The sequence below is a fragment of the Stomoxys calcitrans genome, chromosome 4, assembly GCF_963082655.1.
Source record: "Stomoxys calcitrans chromosome 4, idStoCalc2.1, whole genome shotgun sequence".
NCBI lineage: Eukaryota > Metazoa > Arthropoda > Insecta > Diptera > Muscidae > Stomoxys > Stomoxys calcitrans.
Genome location: NC_081555.1, coordinates 159594095 through 159614705, shown reverse-complemented (window position 1 = coordinate 159614705; position 20611 = coordinate 159594095). Strand labels below are relative to the sequence as shown.

General features: G+C 37.8%; 1 protein-coding gene across 1 annotated transcript; it reads right to left on the bottom strand.

Annotated features, from left to right (window-relative positions):
- Positions 1-8: 8 nt before the first annotated feature.
- Positions 9-19471, bottom strand: LOC106090572 (cytochrome P450 306a1). Its single transcript, XM_059366864.1, has 7 exons — positions 19370-19471; positions 19183-19244; positions 9214-9523; positions 8843-8991; positions 5191-5399; positions 4489-4852; positions 9-624 (listed from the first exon to the last, which is right to left on the bottom strand). The coding sequence occupies exons 2-7, from the start codon at positions 19198-19200 to the stop codon at positions 133-135; spliced, it is 1542 nt and encodes a 513-aa protein (XP_059222847.1). The 5' UTR covers positions 19201-19244; positions 19370-19471; the 3' UTR covers positions 9-132.
- Between the last annotated feature and the right edge of the window lie 1140 nt (positions 19472-20611).

Here is a 20611-nt window from a genome sequence, read left to right as displayed (position 1 = left end):
TATTTTTCAATTAGCATGCTAAGCCTAAATGTATTTTTATCATAAGAAAACACAAACATTTAAAAATTCATTCTAAAATATAAAAAAATATATTTTTTGAAAAAATAATAAAAAAAAAAATCCCTTTGATTTTTATTTCGCTATAGCTTCCAACTCCAAATAGTGTCGTTTTGGCATTAAAGTAATGCCACATTCTCCCTCGAAATCGTTTGTTGTCTCCTCGTTGAGATGAAATTCGAAATTTCTTAACAGCACACCGGTGTAAAGAAGCATAAGCATTCGGGCCAAATCCTCTCCCAGGCACATGCGCTTTCCCGTTTGAAAGGGTATAAAATCGGGGGGCTGTTGATATTTACCCTCATCGTTGAGAAATCTTTGGGGCTTAAAAGATTCCGGTTCGGGCCATATGCGTGGGTCCATGTGTATGGCCCATTGCATAGGTAAAATCATGGAATTTTTAGGTATGCCATAACCGTTAACCTGTACATCCCAACGACAGCCATGTGGTATGCCCAAAGGTACTACCGATCTAATACGCTGCACTTCAGATATACAGGCACGCAGGTAATCCATAGATTCGAGATCATTCAGGGTTATTTTGTCCTTGGGCAGTGTTTGTAAATCCTGAAACAAAAAAAAAAAAAAATATATAAAACAAATTTTAAGAAACAAACAAAATAAGTAAAAAGTTATTAGGTTCGGCCGGGCCGAATCTTGGAAACCCCACAACATGGATACTGCTAAAAATTTATAGAAACAAGTAAGAAGGCGTTAAGTTCGGCCGGGCCGAACTTTGGATACCCACCACCTCGGGTATATATGTGAACCACATTTCGTCAAAATCCAGTGAAAAATGCATACCTTAAGCCCCATAGCAGCTCTATAGATATCATCCGATTTAGACCAAATGCTTATAAGTACAAGTCATTGTTCAACCGAGAGATCGATCTATATGGCAGCTATATCCAAATCTGGACCGATCTGAGCCAAATTGAAGACAAATATCGAAGGGCCCAACACAAGTCATTGTCCCAAATTTCGGCGACATCGCACAATAAATGCGCTTTTTATGAGCCCAAAACTTTAAATCGAGAGATCGGTCTATATGGCAGCTATATCCAAATCTGAACCGATCAGGGCCAAATAGAAAAAAGATATCGAAGGGCCTAAGGCAAATCACTGTCCCAAATTTCAGCAAAATCGGATAATAAATTTGGCTTTTATGGGCCTAAGACCATAAATCGGAGGATCGGTCTATATGGCAGCTATATCCAAATTTGGACCGATCTGGGCAAAATTGACGAAGAATGTCGAAGGGCTCAACGCAACTCACTGTCCCAAATTTCAGCAAAATCGGATAATAAATGTGGCTTTTATGGGCGTAAGACCATAAATCGGAGGATCGGTCTATATGGCAGCTATATCCAAATTTAAACCGATCTGGGCCAAATTGACGAAGGATGTCGAAGGGCTCAACGCAACTCACTGTCCCAAATTTCAGCAAAATCGGATAATAAATGTGGCTTTTATGGGCCTAAGACCATAAATCGGAGTATCGGTCTATATGGCAGCTATATCCAAATTTGGACCGATCTGAACCAAATTAACGAAGGATGTCGAAGGGCTCAACGCAACTCACTGTCCAAAATTTCAGCAAAATCGGATAATAAATGTGGCTTTTATGGGCCTAAGACCATAAATCGGAGGATCGGTCTATATGGCAGCTATATCCAAATCTGCACCGATCTGGGCCAAATTGACGAAGAATATTGAAGGGCCAAACACAACTCACCGTGCCAAATTTCATCCAAATCGGATATAAAATGTGGCTTTTATGGGCCTAAGACCCTAAATCTGAGGATCGGTCTATATGGCAGCTATATCCAAATTTTTACCGATCTGAGCCAAATTGACGAAGGATGTCGAAGGGCCCAACGCAACTCACTGTCCCAAATTTCAGCAAAATCGGATAATAAATGTGGCTTTTATGGGCCTAAGACCCTAAATCGGCGGATCGGTCTATATGGGGGCTATATCAAGATATAGTCCGATATAGCCCATCTTCGAACTTAACCTGCTTATGGACAAAAAAAGAATCTGTGCAAAATTTCAGCTCAATATCTCTATTTTTAAAGACTGTAGCGTGATTTCAACAGACAGACGGACAGACGGACAGACGGACAGACGGACGGACATATCTAGATCGTCTTAGATTTTCACGCTGATCAAGAATATATATACTTTATAGGGTCGGAAATGGATATTTCGATGTGTTGCAAACGGAATGACAAAATGAATATACCCCCATCCTTCGGTGGTGGGTATAAAAAAAAAATTGTTGAAGAGCATAATTTAATTCTGCATACAAAACTTCTGTTAAACCAGCAAAAATTAGAGTTTCTGGGAACCGAACAAGGATAATCGAGAGACCGGTTTATCTGGGAGCTATATGAGGTTATGAACCGAACTTGGCAAAGTTGTTGGTAGTCATAACGGAACACCACATGCAAAATTTTAGCCAAGTCGTACAAAAATTGCGACTTGTAAGGGCTCAAGAAGTCAAATTGGGAGATCGGTTTATGTGGCAACTATATCAGGTTATAGACCGATTTGAACCATTTTTATACCCTACACCACCACTGTGGTACAGGGTATTATAGATTTGTGCATTTGTTTGCAACGCTAAGAAGGAGAAGAGCTAGACCCATTGATAAGTATACTGATCCACTCAGAATCACTTTCTGTTTCGATTTAGTCATGTCCGTCTGTAAATTCAGTGTAAACAAGTAAAAAGGCGTTAGGTTCGGTCGGTCCGAACTTTGGATACCCACCACCTCGGGTATATATGTAAACCACGTTTCGCCATAATCCGGTGTAAAATGCATAATTTATGCCCCCATAGCAGCTTTATCGAAATATGGTCCGATTTGGACCAAATTCGACACGGACATTGAGTGGTCTAATAATTACAAGTCATTGGACAAAATTGGACCGACCTGGCCCAAATTGAAGAAGGATGTCGAAGGGCCTAACAAAACTCACTGTCCCAAATTTCGGCCCAATCGGATAATAAATGCGCTTTTTATGGCCCCAAAACCCAAAACCGAGAGATCGGTCTATATGGCAGCTATATCCAAATCTGTACCGATCTGTGCCATATTGCAGAAGTATGTTGAGGAACTTAACTAAACTTACTGTTCCAAATTTCGGCGTCATCGGACTATAAAAGCGTCCTTTATGGGTCTAAAACCTCAAATCGAGAAATCGGTCTATATTGCAGCTATATCCAAATCTGGACTGATCTATGCCATATTGCAAAAGTGTGTCGAGGGGCTTAACTTTACTCACTATCTCAAATTTCGGCGACATCGGAAAATAAATGCAACTTTTATGGCCCCAAAACCATAAATCGAGAGATCGGTCCATATGGCAGCTATATCTAAATCTCGACCGATCTGTGCCATATTACAGACGTATGTCGAGGAATTTAACTAAACTCACTGTTCCAAATTTCGGCGACATCGGACAATAAACGCGCCTTTTAGGGGCTCAAAACCTTAAATCGAGAGACCGGTCTATAGGGCAGCTATATCCAGATCTGGACCGATGTGTGCCATATTGCAGAAGTATGTCGAGGGACTTAAGTTAACTTACTGTTCCAAATTTCGGCGACATCGGAAAATAAATGCGCCTTTTATGGGCCAAAAACCTTAAATCGAGAGACCGGTCTATATGGCAATATATCCAAATCTGAACCGATCTGGGTCAATTTGAGAAAATATATCGAAAGGTTTAACACAAAACACAGCAAAATCGGATAAAAAATGTGGCTTTTATGGGCAAAAGACCCTAAATCGGCGGATCGGTCTATATGGCAGCTATATCCAAATCTGAACTAATATAGGCCAAATTGAAGAAAGATGTCGACTGGTCGGACATAACTCACTGTCCTAAATTCCAGCAAAATCGAATAATAAATGAGGCTTTTATGGGCCTAAGACCCTAAATCCCAAATCTGGACCGATCTGGGCCAGATTGAAAAATGATGTCGAATGGCCTAACATTACTCAGTGTCCCAAATTTCAGCAAAACCGGATAATAAATGTGGTTTTATGGGCCTAAGACCCTAAATCGGCGGATCGGTCTATATGGAGGCTATATCAAGATTGTGTCCGATATAGCCCATCTTCGAACTTAACCTGCTAATGGACAAAACAAAAAAGAATTTGTGCATAGTTTCAGCTCAATATCTCCATATTTAAAGATTGTAGAGTGATTTCAATAGACAGAAGGACGGACATGGCTACATCGTCTTAGATATTTACGCTGATCAAAGTATATATATACACATCATAGGGTCGGAAATGGATATTTTGATGTGTTGCAAACGGAATGACAAAATGAATATACCTCCATCCTTCGGTCTTGGGTATAGTAAATCCTATCGTATTATATAATGAATACAAATAAATATTGAAATATATTTACCTCTCTCAATCGCATTTGAATATCCTGCTCCTTTGCCATGTACAGCAGAAACCATCGCAGCGTAGACAATGTTGTATCGACACCAGCGCCAAATAAATCAGCCAAAAGATGTCTTAGTTGAGAATCACAAAAGTATTCATCACATTTGGAACGATGATAGGGATCGACGTGATTTCTCAATTCCTCGCGCTGTTCCAGAAACCATTCCAAGATGCAAGAGTTCCTCATATTTTCTCTCGTTGGGCTAAACTTTCTTGCTTGCAGTTTGCTCTCACATTTTCGTATGATATCATCGTATATTCTATGCGTTTTTTCCTTGCCTTCAAGTAGGAATTTAATGTTGTTCTGATTGGTAGGTAAAAATCTGTGATAGGAGAAAAATAGAAGAATAGATTTAAATGAGAACAAACTTGTGGGGGAGATTTAAAATTTTTAAAATATTGTAATTAATGTGCAAGCTACTGCAGGTAATATAAGAGCAAATAGCTATATTCAAAAAGCTATAACCAAATGTGGTCTGATTCGACTCGTTCTAGAATGAATGAAATCATATCACTAACTAAAATGCCCTACCAAAAAAACATCCCATGCATACCATGGTCAGATTTCATTTCCTTTAAGGAAAATTAATAATTAATACCTGCTACACAACACTTTCCCTTATATTACCAAATGCGCGCTTCATTACAAAAAATGACTCACCTTAGGAATGGCAAAAAATTCACTACTCCAGAGACGCCAATAAGTTTAACACCAGTTTCCTGCAACTCCTGCAAATAACGCCAAGTGACATCATCGCGTGCATAGGTTATGCCAAACACGAGATCATTCATAATATTGCCCAAAGTGTGTTGAAGTGCTGGCAGAGTATTGACGGGCACCGAAAAATTCTCAGAATCATTTTGAAGACACTGCAACGAACGAAAACAGCATGGAATAGACATAAATGCAATTATGCAGACACAACGAAATTAGTAATACAATAGGTGGGGGTGATAAAGGCAAACGAGTTAACGCGATAACGAAGAAATGAAACACAGAATAAAGAGCAGAAATTCAGCACAACAATTTTATCCACAATGTGGATAAATTTATTAACAAATTTGAGAAAGTTATCTACAACTAGGATAATGTTATCCCGAAATCCACTACTTGAAAATATTATCCACGATTTGGATAAATTTATCCACAAGCTGGATAATATCATCAAGGTGGAGTTTCTTATCCACAATATAAAAAGTGGATAACATTGTACGAAACAATGTGTTATCCACAATCAAGATGAAGATATCCACAATCTATATAATGTTATCGATAACACGGAAAAAGATATCCGCGAGATGGGAAAGCTTCCCAACGTAGATAAAGTTATCCACATCATTGAAAAAGTGATCATTAGCATAGATAAAGTTATTTTCAGCGCAGATAAAGTAATCCATAACGTAGAAAAAGTAATCCTCGTCGTTGATAAATGTTAAAAATGTTAAAAAAAAATCCAAAACGTGGATAAAGCTATCCACAACATGGATAAGGCTATATACAATGTGGATAAGGTTATCCACAACGTGCATAAGGTTATCCACAACGTGGATAAAACTCTCTACAACGTGGATAAAATTATCCCCAACGTGGATAAAATTATCCACAACGTGGATAAAATTATTAACAACATTTATAAAGTTATCCACAACGTAGATAAAGCTATCCACAATGTGGATAGAGCTATCCAAAATCAGAATGAAGATATCCACAATGATGATGATGTTATCGATAACGCAAAAAAGTTATTCACAAGGTGAGAAAAGCTTCCCAGGGTAGACAAAGTTATCCACAACATCCAAAAAGTTATCCACAAAGTGGAAAAACTTCCCAAGGTAGATAAAGTTATCAAAAACAAGGGAAAAGTTATTCACAGCGTGAATACTGTTATCCTCAGTGTAGATACAGTTATTCATAACGTGGAAAAGTAATCCACATCGTGGTAAAATTTATCCACAACGTAGATAAATTAATCGAAAACGTGGATAAATTTATCCATAAAGTAGATAAAGTTATCTGTAACGTAGATAAAGTTATCCATAAAGAGGATAAAGTTATCTGCAACGTGGATAAAGTTATCAACAACGTGGAAAAGTTATCCACAACATGTATAAAGTTATACACAACATCGATAAAGCTATCCACAACGCGGAGAAAGTTAGCCAAAACATATATAAAGTAAGCCAAAACGTGGACAAAGTTATCCTCGACGTAGATAAAGTTATCCTCAACGTGGATAAAGTTATCCACAATGTGGATAAATTTATGCACAGCGTGGAAAAAGTAATCCACAACGTCGAAAAGTTATCCACTTCGTGGATAAAGTTATCCATAACATAAAAAAAGTTATCTACAACGCGTATAAAATTATCAACAACATGGATAAAGTTATCCACAACGTGGATAAAGTTATCCACAACATTGATAAAGTTATCAAAAACGTAGATAAAGTTATCCTCAACGTGGATAAAGTCATCTACAACGTGGATAAAGTTATCCACATCGTGGATAAAGTTAACCACCACATGGATAAAGGTATCCACAACACGGATAAAGTCATCCACAAAGTGGATGAAGTTATGCACAGCGTTAATAAAGTAACCCACAACAAAGATAATGTTATCCACATCGTGTATAAATTTATTCAAAACTTGTATAAAGTTATCCAAAAAATGGATTATGTTATCCACAACGTGGATAAAGTTATCCACAACGTGGATAAAGTTATCCACTACGTGGATAAAGTTATCCACATTCGGGATAAAGTTATCAAATTCATGGATCGTGGATAAAGTTATCCACTATATGAATACAGTTATCCACTTTGTGGATAAAGTTATCCAATTTGTGGATAAAGTTATCCACTTTGTGGATAAAGTTATCAACTTTGTGGATAAAGTTATCCACTTTGTGGATAAAGTTGTCCACTTTGTGAATGAAGTTATCCAATTTTTGGATAAAGTTATCCACTTTGTGGATAAAGTTATCCACAATGTGGATACAGTTATCCACAATGTGTATAAAATTATCCACAACATGGATAAAGATATCCACATCGTGAATAAAGTTTTCCACAACGTGGATAAAGTTATTCATATCATGGATAAATTTATCCACATTGTGGATACAGTTGTCTATAACGTAGACAAAATGATCCACATCGTGGATAAAGTTATCTTCATCGTAGATAAAGTTATCCACATCGGGGATAAAGTTATCCACATCAGAGATAAAGTTATCCACATCGTGGATAGGAGTACGGAGGAGGACGTTGCTTTATCCTCTAAATTAACAGCCTTCAAAGTTTATTTTAGTTGGACTTATTCAACCTGACCTTAGATATATCTGATTTAATAACCCTTTGCGCTGACGTATTACCTGGTGTTGCACTTGAAATGCGTTTGGCTTGTTTTTTTTTTTTTCAACAAAAGCGAAATGAAAACGGAAAGTAAAAGCTATCCACGGAACGTGCAGCAAACATTCTGCCATAAAAAAACGACGAATGAATTAATCAGGATGTTTGGCAGAAAAGCAGACGGTATTCACTTAGAACAATACTGCTTTCAATGTTGCCCCCAGCATCATTTGATGCGTTTGGATACCGACATTGTTCGGTGTCTGCGTCATCACACCAAACCGAAGATGAAATGAATGAATTAAAAAATTGTGGCTTTAGCCCATTCATAAGCACCAAACTATGGGTGATGAATAAGAATTTTTTATTGTCGGCAGACACGAACCAAATATTCCAGGAATTTGTTTTATAAAGTGCAATTAAATCAAAGCAAATATAAATTGGAGAAAAGGTTGTGACTTTGAATTAAAATAACTTCTACTCCTTCTGTTAATATGTCGGTGCAGAGGTTATGGTGCAGGGTGTTATATAGTCGGCTTCGCCTGACTTTTGTGTTTCTCTACTCTTTTCACATGCTTTCATATTTGTTTAGAGTCTCATTTAATATCTATCATTTCTCTTGGCCTTGGAGTTTTTACTCAACAAAATAGTTCTTAAACATTTGATTTAATACCAAAGTAAGCAGACAATCCTCTTACTCGGAAACGTATACCACATTTCTTTGGCAAAGTAAAAGAGAAGAAATTGTTGTTTGTGCTTCAAAATAAAACCAAAGCTCATTCATATTTATGCTAATGGTTCATCTTGGGCGAAACCACAATACTAAACGAAAGGGAACAAAACTTAAACTAAATTTGCCGCCATTGCAACATTGTATGTGAAAAATATGTTTTCTTCCTTTGCGTGCTTAAAGGGTCAGCATTGTTTTAGAGGCATCCTTAACATTCTACCTGAACTTACCTGTACACATTCATGGACACCTTTTAAAATTCGTTGCTCAAGACTGGTTCGAATTTCGCCAAATTTCTTAGACATTCCCAACGACTTTAACCAATCAATGGTGTGACGTCGTTGATCCCTCCACAAAGGGCCTTCGGAACATATTAACCCTATGAGGGAAGTAGAAAAAATGAGGTAAAACTTTAAAACATATTGAAAGAAGAAATCATTTATTTTGATTTCAATTTAAAGAAATATTAAGAAGTTTTTTTTTTTAATTATTCAAAAAAAATTAATTATCTTTGGGTTGAAACTTTGAGTTTTAAATAACTGCTTACACCAAGTTCGTTTCTTAAGTCTTTTGTTTTACTCCTCCTCTTTCAAATACTCACCATAACCACCCATTATGCCATGTGTTACATATAAAGGAGCCCGTGCTGTGAACTCTTCCCTCTTCAAGAATTCTCTCACCAATGCAGCATCCGATACAACAATAGTGTTGATACTACCCATTTTCAGTTTGTATATGGGACCATACTTCATGGCCAGTTCCTGCAATGTCTTGTGCGGTGCTTTGCTGTCTATGAATGGCAAATAACCCACCAACGGTAAGCCCATGGGTCCTGGCGGCTGATGACGCACACGTAAAAATAGTGTCCATACCGCAGCAATGACTAAGGCCAGAAAAATGCCAAAGAGTTGCTAAAAAAAAAAACAAAACGAGAAGAATGCTAATGAAAAGGACTATCGCTTGTGGTTGGCAGGTAGTTATCTACCTGAAAACACGTGGTCGATAAAACTCCCTAAGAAACCATGCTATTCATTTTGCTGGCGTTAAACAATTCCTGGAAAGGAAATGCCTAAGAATGTCTAAGGACATTACTGAGAGTTTGCGTTAAAATTTTCTAGGAATTTCTGGTACGATGTTTGTGTATATTTTGTATATTTATTATAGAGTATTCAAAACTGAATGTGCAGGGTGCTTTCAATCTTTACTTAATCACTGCATACCATTCTAGTTGAGGGTTAGTGCTACGTTTGTTCGCATGAAATTTTGGCGCGAAATCTATATGCCAACTGTAAAAACGGACATGCCAAAAGAAAAGAACATTCTTAATATTGTGTGCCTGTCTGCCTGTCCTTCTGTGTGTTGTAATGCTACAGTCTTTAACAAGTATGGAAAGATCAAAATGGATCGGAGCCGAATTTGCCAGAACCAAAACCATGGGCTTGGTGATAAAATCTTTGGTAGAAGTTCCGGAATTTATTCTGATCATTTTTTAGAACTTTTTATACCACTGCCGAAGGATGGGGGTATATTCATTTTGTCATTTCATTTGCAACACATCGAAATATCCATTTCCGACCATACACATATAGACGATCGACTATATATATAGACGATCTAGCCATGTCCGTCCGTCTGTCTGTTAAAATCACGCTACAGTCTTTAAAAATAAAGATATTGAGCCGAAACTTTGCACAGATTCTTTTTTTGTCCATAAACAGGTAAAGTTCATAGATGGCCTATATCGGACTATATCTTGATATAGCCCCTTTATAGACCGATCCGCCGATTTAGGGTCTTAGACCCGTAAAAGCCACATTTATTATCCGATTTTGCTGAAATTTGGGACCGTGAGTTGTGTTAGGCCCTTCGACATCCTTCGTCAATTTAGCGCAGATCGGTCCAGATTTGGATATAGCTGCCATATAGACCGATCCTCCGATGTAGGATCTTAGGCCCATAAAAGCCACATTTATTATCCGATTTTACTGAAATTTGGGAAAGCGAGTTATGTTAGGCCCTTCGACATCCTACGTCAATTTGGCCCAGATTCGTCCAGTTTTGGATACAGCTGCCATATAGACAGATCCACCGATTTAGGGTCTTAGGGCCATAAAAGCCACATTTATTATCCGATTTTGCTGAAGTTTGGGACAGTGACTTGCGTAAGGCCCTTCGACATCCTTCGTCAATTTGGCGCAGATCGGTCCAGATTTGGATATAGCTCCCATATAGACCGATCCTCCGATTTGGGATCTTAGGTCCATAAAAGTCAGATTTATTATCCGATTTCACTGAAATTTGGGAAAGCGAGTTATGTTAGGCCCTTCGACATCCTTCGTCAATTTGGCCCAGATTTGTCCAGTTTTGGATACAACTGCCATATAGACCGATCCTTTGATTTAGGGTCTTGCGGCCATTAAAGCCACATTTATTATCCGATTTTGCTGAAATTGGGGACTGTGCCTTAGACCCTTCGACATCCTTCGTCAATTTGGCCTTGATCGGATCAGATTTGGATATAGCTGCCATATAGACCGATCCTCCGATTTAGGGTCTTAGGCCCATAAAAGGCGCATTTATTGTCCGATTTTGCTGAAATTGGGGACTGTGAGTTGCCTTAGACCCTTCGACATCCTTCGTCAATTTGGCCTTGATCGGATCAGATTTGGATATAGCTGCCATATAGTCCGATATCACGATTTAAGGTTTTGGGCCCATAAAAGGCGCATTTATTGTCCAATGTCGCCGAAATTTGCGACAGTGAGTTGTGTTAGGCCCTTCAACATCCTTCTTCAATTTGACTCATATCGGTTCAGATTTGGATATATATAGACCGATCCCTCGATTTAAGGTTTTGGGCCCATAAAAGGCGCATTTATTGTCCGAAGATGCCGAAATTTGGGATAGAGAGTTAAGTTAAGTTAATCTGAAGTTGCAATGACCAGTCAAAATTTCTATTAGCAATGCGAATAGTAATGCTACTTCAGTCCTATGATAAGAGATGTCCTGTTCAGCGAAATACTCGCCCTCAAGGCCTTTGGTACACTGCAACCCACACACATACACACATCAGCCCACATATCATTCGCGCAATCATAACGACAGTTGTTCATCAAACCGGGAATTTCGCACAGAGTAGGGTTCACTGATTCTGTAGCATAGTCTGTGCTAATCAGCAATTAATTCCAGAGATCGCTTTCCATTAGACCGACATCCAACCCGTCATCAAATAGGAACTTGCCTGTTATATATTCAGTCGCGCCGCATATATCATACCACGCAGAATTTCTAGCCCCCCGCAAAACAGATGTGAAGAGACATATACTTGACTCCATCTGTCCCAAGGTTATCTTCGATCTCACATCCCCCAGCTACAAACACATACAGATGGAGCATACCATTCAGCGTCTTCATCAGGTAACTCCTCATTGCTTTAGCGATAAATACCACCACGGCACCTGTACCCTGTCGATCATACTGCTGAGTGCACATTTGGACGTCTGGGGGGATGGGCCTAACAATCGTCCACGGTCTAAGCCCCCAACTTCTCTCTTTCGTGTTGCGACAGGAGTAAAGCATATTCAGCCTCCTTTAGACCCTTTCCTCGACATTCCTTCTGCTGCTAAGTTTCAGGTCAAAAATCGCCCCAAGTACTAGGCATCCACAGAGAGAGAGCGGCAGTTTTTTCCCCTCCAAGACAGGTTCTCTGAAGAGACCCAATTATCTCCTTCTGGTAAAAAGTACAAGCTCAGTCTGCTTTTGGGTTCATGCCAAGCAAATCCAGACAGATTCCTCCAAAATAGTAGATTGGAAATGGCCTCTCCCTACATAGCGAGGACTGTCATTCTCGCCTTTTCGAAAGACCCAAGAATCCCAGAAATAAACAAAATACAAATTTGTCCATAGACTCCAACTTTTAGTACCAAAATGTGTTAACACTCAAAAGGGGATGCGAGGAACCCATTGTTAAGTACACCTTTCGATTCTTTAAACCATGTCCGTCCGCCTGTCCATTTGTATGTCCGCCTGTATATCTCTTTCTTTACGGTGCGTCGTTCTGTCTGTCCGTCTGTTCATCTGTATGTGGGTGTATCTCTCTGTAGGGTTTTCTGTCCAATTGTCTGTAGGATTATCTCTCAGCTTTTCATTTAGAAGACCTCATACAGTTCGTGGTTCATGCGACACCGATATTCTCCATCAATCCAAACTGGTCCATAAATTTTACGAAGATTATTTTCCTCAGATACTCCACGCACTGCCTCGTCTGATTTTACAAGAACCAATGCCTAGTAACCATGTAACAACACGGACAGTATCAGTGTCTTGTATAGTGTAATTTTCGTCTGTCGAGAGGTGGCATTGTCTTTAAACTGCTTGCTTAATTAAAAGTAGCATCTTTTTGCCAATATTATTTGCTTTATTTCAAAACTGTTGTCATTGCTGACTATCTCAAAGTTGTGGTTCCCTACTTCCTCCATTTTCTTTATCTGGTCGGTTGTACAAGACGGAGTTGATACCATCATGCGTGTCTTATCTTTATTTACAGACCCACTTTCACTTTCGATACCTTTAAAGCTGCAGTTACTACTTCAGATGACCGACCCCTTATATCAATGTAGTCGGCATAGGAAAGTCCCATGTGTTCTTTTGGTAGTAGTGTGTCATTTCTTTTCACATCTGCAACTAGTATAATCTTCTTCAGCCGGATATTAAAGTGATTATATGGAAAATTGTTTAACCTGTCTGAAACCAAGCTTGGTAATGAAAGGTTCGAAGAGATTCTTTCTAATTAGCGCTGAGGAACGTGTATCAGCCAGCATTATCCTGCAGAGTTTTATTAACTTTGCAGGAATACCAAACATGGCTTGACATAGCTTTGACATGGCTTGAGATACCTTTGAATGTTCAGGGCTGTCGTAAATGGTTTTGTAGTCAATGGTGAGATAGTAAGGGTTGACCAGTCCATCTCTGGTCATCCAAGGATTTGGCGCAGTTTGAACATGTGGAGAATTTACCAGGTCAAAAACCGCATTGACTTTAGGTTTTAATCCTTCACACTGTATGCTCGAGACTAATGTAAGACATTCCGTCTTTTCTCCGTTCTTCGGTACGGAACATAGTGTGCTGAGGTTCCAATTGTGGGAATATGCGTATGCATAGGCTGCAAAAGAGCTGAGTCATGTGCCCTTATGAGCCGTGTCGCCTCCGGTCTTAAAGAGTTCAGCGGGCAATCCATCGGCTCCTGCTGCCTTGTTGTTTTTCTGTCGGATCACTGCTACATCGACCTCATTCTGACTAGGAGGTAAATATTTTATACTATAAATAGGGGCTGGTGCTGCGGTATCCTTTTCGGCGCATCGTCGGACACTAGCAGCTAAAAAAATTTTCTTTCTTCTTTGTTCTTCTTTGTCTATGCAGAAGAATGTGGCTGCACCAAAGCCATCGGTTTGATTCTGTTGTCCGACACCAGCAGCTGGAAAAATGTTCTTTCCATACCCCAAGCACACTATCTGTATTCGTTACCAGATCTTCTGCCTGCACCAAAGCCATCGGTTTAAATCTGTGGTAAAATTTAAGGACTTCGTTCTCCTTCTGTACATAATAATTCGCTCACACTCACATCTTTCCGTTTCGTGGTACTTTCTGCAACATAGACGTTTCAACTCTCTCCTTTTCTCTCGAAACCTCTTCTCCATCCGACACGTTGTTACTGATACAGCTTTGTTGGGGCTTCAGTTGCATTTCGATATTGGCACTTGGTCGTACCATGAGTTTCTTGGCGGAGACTTCTTGTGTCCAAGTACGTATTTCCCGGCATTTTCCATAGAGTGGGCTCTTAGTGATGCTTTTCAAGCTCAACTGCCTACTCCGCTGCTCTGGAGATAAATACAGTGATTTTTGGGATATGAGATAAGTGCTCTAACCGTATGTTGTTCCACTCTCGTATGTTCTTCAAATACTCTTCGTCATCCAAGTGGAAGATGCTAACCAATAATACGGATGACAGCCAGAAGAAAAAATTCACTATCTGTTGTTTACCTTTTTGTTTTCGGCTGTGTTAATTTTTTTACCCACCATCATAAGATAGGGGGTATACTCATTTAGTCATTTCGTTTACAACACACCGAAATATTCATCTCCGGCCCTACAAGTTATATATATTTCAGATCGTCGTAAAATTCTGCGACGATGTCCATGTGTCTGTCCGTCAGTCGGTGTGTCCGTCAGTTATAATCATTCTGCAGTCTTTAAAAATTTAAATATTCACCGCTGTCCCGGTTTTCGAAAACGCAGGACGAAAAACATTTCTTTGCTTTATATCTTGCAAACCTTGACAAATTTATGTTGGAATGCAAACTGTAATGAAATTTCTACATGACAAGGGGAATCGCAAGTGATATTAAACCATAAAAGAAGAAGACTTAGATAATAAAGGCAAAATATTTATTTTCGTTTTGAGTTGAAAATTTTCACAGACTCGTATTTCCTATATACGAAGGTTAAGTTCTTGAATGGGCCCAGTCGTAGGTTGCCCAAAAAGTAATTGCGGATTTTTCATATAGTCGGCGTTGACAAATTTTTTCACAGCTTGTGACTCTGTAATTGCATTTATTCTTCTGTCAGTTATCAGCTGTTACTTTTAGCTTGCTTTAGAAAAAAAGTGTAGAAAAAGTATATTTGATTAAAGTTCATTCTAAGTTTTATTAAAAATGCATTTAGTTTCTTTTAAAAAATCCGCAATTACTTTTTGGGCAACCCAATATATTTGGATGCAGCTGCCATATAGACCAATCTTGCGTTTTAGAGTATTCAGCTCATAAAACACACATTATTTGTCTGATTTCGTTGACAAATTTGAAATAGTGGGCTATACTAAGGGCTCCGACATACGACCCGAATATGATGTACATCAGGCCATTTTACATACTCGTATAACTGTCATATGGATGCCGCTTCATAACAAGAGGATTTATTACCCAATTACAATGAATTTTGGAACATTAATCTTGATTAGGCCCATCGATATCTGACCCAAATATGGTCAATATCGAGCCATATTTTCATATAGCTGTTATATAGACCGATTTGCTTATTTAGGGTCTTAAATCCATAACAAGTAGGCCCAAAACGGGCAGATCGATCTTAGCGGCCCAAAACGGGCAGATCGATCTTAGCGGCAACTATGTCCTATATGTTCCGATCTGATCCATACTTGTTTCGTATAGCGAAGAGCCTAAAAATCAATATTCTGATTTTCAGCGCAATCTGGTAACAGTATTTGTTACCCGTTTTGGGCCTACGGCCTATAAAAGGCGCATTTATTACCCGATTTTGTTGAAATTTCAAACAGTGAGTTTAATAGAGACTCCCGTCATCTGCCCCCAATGTGGTCTAGATCGGTCTGTATTGAGATATATCTACCATATAGACCAATTTATGGTCTTAAGCCCATAAAAGCCGCATTTATTACACGATTTTGCTGAGCTTTGGAACTGAGAACTTTTATAAAACTTATCGGGATCTGATCCAAATATGATTAAGTTTGGCCCATGTTTGAACATTAATATGAATATAGAATGATATAATAAAATAGGTTCAGCATGGCCGAACTTAATCACTTTTTGTACCTTCCATCATAGGATGGGGGGTATACTAAACTAGTCATTCCGTTTCTAATACCTCGAAATATTGACCTAAGACCTTATTAGGTATATTCCGGATCGCCCAAACATTCTGAGTCGATCTTGCCATGTCGGTCCGTCTGTTCAATTAACGGTTGTGTTCGAACGAATAAAGATATCCGCATGAAATTTTCACTAATACTTCATATCGATGTAGTTCGTTGAGGATTGCAAATGGATGGAATGGTGGATGGTACCCAAGATTCGGCCAGGATGAACTTAGCACGTTTTTACTTGCTATACCCACTACCGAAAGATGGGGGTATATTTATATGTCATTCAGTTTGCAAACACATCGAAATATCCATTTCCGACCCTATAAAGGATACATATTCTTGATCAGCGTAAAAATCTATGACGATCTAGCCATAAACGTCCGTCTGTCTGTTGACATAACTCTACAGTCTTCAAAAATTGAGAAAATGAGCTGAGATTTGCACAGACTATTTTTTGTAGGCAGATTAAGTTCGAAGATGGGCTATAATGGACTATCTCTTGATATAGGGCCCATATAGACCGATCTGCCGACATAAGCTCTTAGACCCATTAAAGCCACATTTATTATCCGATTTCTTTGAAATTTGGGACAGTGAGTTGTGTTAGGCCTTTCGATATCCATGTTCAATACGACCCAGATCGGTCCAGATTTAGATATAGCTGCCATATATACCGATCTCTCGATTTAAGGTTTAAGGCGCATTAAAGGTGGCATTATTTACAGATTTTGCTGAAACCACATAAAATGAGTTGCATTAAGCCCCTCGACATTTCAATATAACTGCCATTTAGACCGATCTCTCAATTTAAGGTTTTGGGCACATAATTAGCAGAATTATTGTCCGATTTCGCTAAAATTAGGGACAGCGAGTTGGGTTAGGTTAATCGTCATCCCAGTTTTATATGGTTCAGATCAATTTAGATTTGGATATAGCTACTTTATACGCCGATCTTCCGATATTAAAGTTTTAGACCCATAAAAAAGTGAATTTACTAACCGATTTCGCTGAAATTTGGTACAATTGATTGTGAAAAGCTCCTCTATATGCCTGTTCAATACGGCGCGGATCGGTCCAGATTTGGGTATATCTGCCATATGTACCCATCTCCCGATTTGAGTTCTAGTGACCACAAAAACACTTTTATTATTCGATTTCGCTGAAATTTGACACAGTGGGCTGTGTTAGGCTCTTTAATATTCAATATGGCCAGATACGTCTATATTTAAATATAGCTGCCATATAAACGATGCATTTGTTGCCCAATTTCTCTGAAATTTGGCACAGGGGGCCCTATTAAGCCCCTTAATATCCGTGCACTATATGGTTCAGATTGGTCTATATTTGGAAGTAGCTGTCACATACATATACCGATCTCCCGATTAAAGTTCTTAGATGCTCAAATGTGCATTTTTTAACCGACGAATTTGGTATTAGACCCTTACAAGGCCTCCCGGAAGAAGATAGAGATCGGACAATATTTGTATATAACATAAATGAGTCATTTTTCATCGTATTATGACGAAAGGTGGTCAATATACGATTTTTTGTGCTTTCTTAGTTTGGTCACAAAAATTATTTGATTTTGTTGTTGGTTTAACCAGCTTAGACCCATGTATTTTCATGTTTTGCTTCTTTTTTTAAACAAAACAAAAAAACACTTTAAAGAGTCTCAGCATTTGTGGTGTGTTAAATGTATCAGCAGCGGGCTGCATTGATCGCGATTTCGGCCTCGCCAGGGCCTCATCTGGTGTTTAATATATATATGCGAGGTGGTGGGTGTCCAAAGTTCGACCCGGCCGAACTTAATGCGTTTTGACTTGTTTTTTGTTTATTCTACACAACTTTTGTGGTAAAAGGTATAAACACTGTAAATTTGTTTTTTAACACCTCGAAGGAAGAGAGATAGGCCCATTAAAAAGTATACCCATCTATTCAGGATCATTTTCTAAGTTGATCTTGCAACGTGCATCATACTGTATGTATGTCTGTACGTCTGTTTGACTACCAGGCAGTCAGATTTTGAAATTATGCATCAATTTTTATACATCCACCATTTTTATACCTTCCACCTAATAGCGTCATTCTGTTTGCAACTCCGCGAAATATTCGTCTAAGACCCCACAAAGTATATATATTCTAGATCGTCATGTTATTCTAAGTCGATCTAGCCATGTCGGTCCGTCTGTCTGTCGAAAGCACGCTAACTTTCGAGGGAGTAAAGCTAGCTGCTTGAAATTTTGCACAAATACTTCTTATTAAAGTAGGTCAGTTGGGTTTGTAAATGGGCCATATCGGTCCCTGTCCAAAAGATGGGGGTGTGCATTTTAAGTAATTTTGCAAATACTTTAACCAATCTCTACGACATTTGGCACAAATCACTCTATATGACTGATGAATATAGTGAATTTCGTGGAAATTGGTTCAGAGAGAGATTAAAGTCCATCTAAACGCATCGCCTGATTTCCACTCATAGAGCCGAAGTTCATACCATTTTACATGAATTTTCCTGAAATTTGGTTCAGATATTTTTCACTCCCCATCTGAACACCTATGCTGTAGTCTATAAAAATCGGTTGAGAATAAGATGTAGAGTTTAAAAATTGAAATCTTAATTTATTCATCAAGGTTAGGTTAAGGCCATTTAATAGTCGCCATCGCCCGATTTTTTCCATTCCTTAAAATTGAAATTGCCCATTATTGGTGACTGAACATTTACTGAAATTAGCACATTTCATTTCAAAAATTGAAAATAATGACACTTTTATTTACTCGTGAGACTTGGCTTCCATGTGTGCTACCAAATGGGGTTAAATAAAAAGCCTATTCCCTTAGAGGCATCCAAATATGCACATGCATTAAACATTTTTGTTAAACTTTTTGTTTACTCACCAACGATGTCAACTCCATGGCAAACTTAGACAGGGTGTGCCCAAAAACTCAAAGAAACGAAACTTTCCAAAATCACCAAAAAAAAAGAAAACAATTAAACAATCGTTAAATGTGTGATATACAATTATTTAATATTTCCAAAAAAAAAACTAAACAAAAAAAAAATCACAAAAAAATCAGTACTCACCTTACACTTTTTTTTTTGTTAGGTACACAATGAACAAAAATAAAAACAACAAAAACACACGCGTTAATCAAATGCACGGACAGTCCGTACCGGTAACTTCAGTTGTCACACTAACACTGATTCTACTTAAAAATTCGATATGAGTCGGGACTCAAGGCGGGATGGCATTAACAACAATAACAAAAGGTGCCAAAGCAAAAAAAAAAACGTACTTGAGCCACACGGTACACTGAGCAAAATAGAAACGCCGAACATTTCCGGTGGTAAGTAAAGTCATATAAGAAAATTGGAGAAGAGAAACTCCAAATGCTTAAGTGTTATTGAACATAGAAGATCAAACATAATATTCATACAAAATTTACTTTTAGACTGCTTTAAGCTGTTCCATTACATTTGAAGACAATTTTCTCTCAGTGCTTTATCTTGAAAATTATAATGTTTTTTTCTACATCATATGCTGATTTTGTAAACAAATTGCATTGGATTTGAATCACTAAGATTTCCCCCTACATATGGTATATGAGGATAATCAAACAATGTTCGAGGGCAATTTTTTAGGCAATTGAGTTTTGAATGGATGAGGTATATCACATAAAGCATTACTTTTTATTTCTTACTTTATTTTTTTTATTTATTTCAATTCATTTCATTTCATTTCTTTTCGTTTCATTTAATTTTATTTCATTCATTTCATCCATTTCATTTATTTCATTTATTTCATTCATTTCATTCATTTCATTCATTTCATTCATTTCATTCATTTCATTCATTTCATTCATTTCATTCATTTCATTCATTTCATTCATTTCATTCATTTCATTCATTTCATTCATTTCATTCATTTCATTCATTTCATTCATTTCATTCATTTCATTCATTTCATTCATTTCATTCATTTCATACATTTCATTCATTTCATTTCATTAATTTCATTCATTTCATTAATTTCATTCATTTCATTCATTTCATTCATTTCATTCATTTCATTTCATTTCATTTCATTTCATTTTATTCATTTCATTCATCTCATTCATTTCATTCATTTCATTTCATTTCATTCATTTCATTCATTTCATTCATTTCATTCATTTCATTCATTTCATTCATTTCATTCATTTCATTCATTTCATTCATTTCATTCATTTCATTCATTTCATTCATTTCATTCATTTCATTCATTTCATTCATTTCATTCATTTCATTCATTTCATTCATTTCATTCATTTCATTCATTTCATTCAT

Bases quoted from the DNA above. Each gene is read 5' to 3' on its own strand.
- LOC106090572 (XM_059366864.1), bottom strand. The intron at 5,400-8,842 runs GTAAGTTCAGGT...CGTTCGTTGCAG, and splicing joins GTGTCCATGAATGTGTACAG to TGTCTTCAAAATGATTCTGA. The intron at 625-4,488 runs GTAAATATATTT...TTTTTGTTTCAG, and splicing joins TTCAAATGCGATTGAGAGAG to GATTTACAAACACTGCCCAA.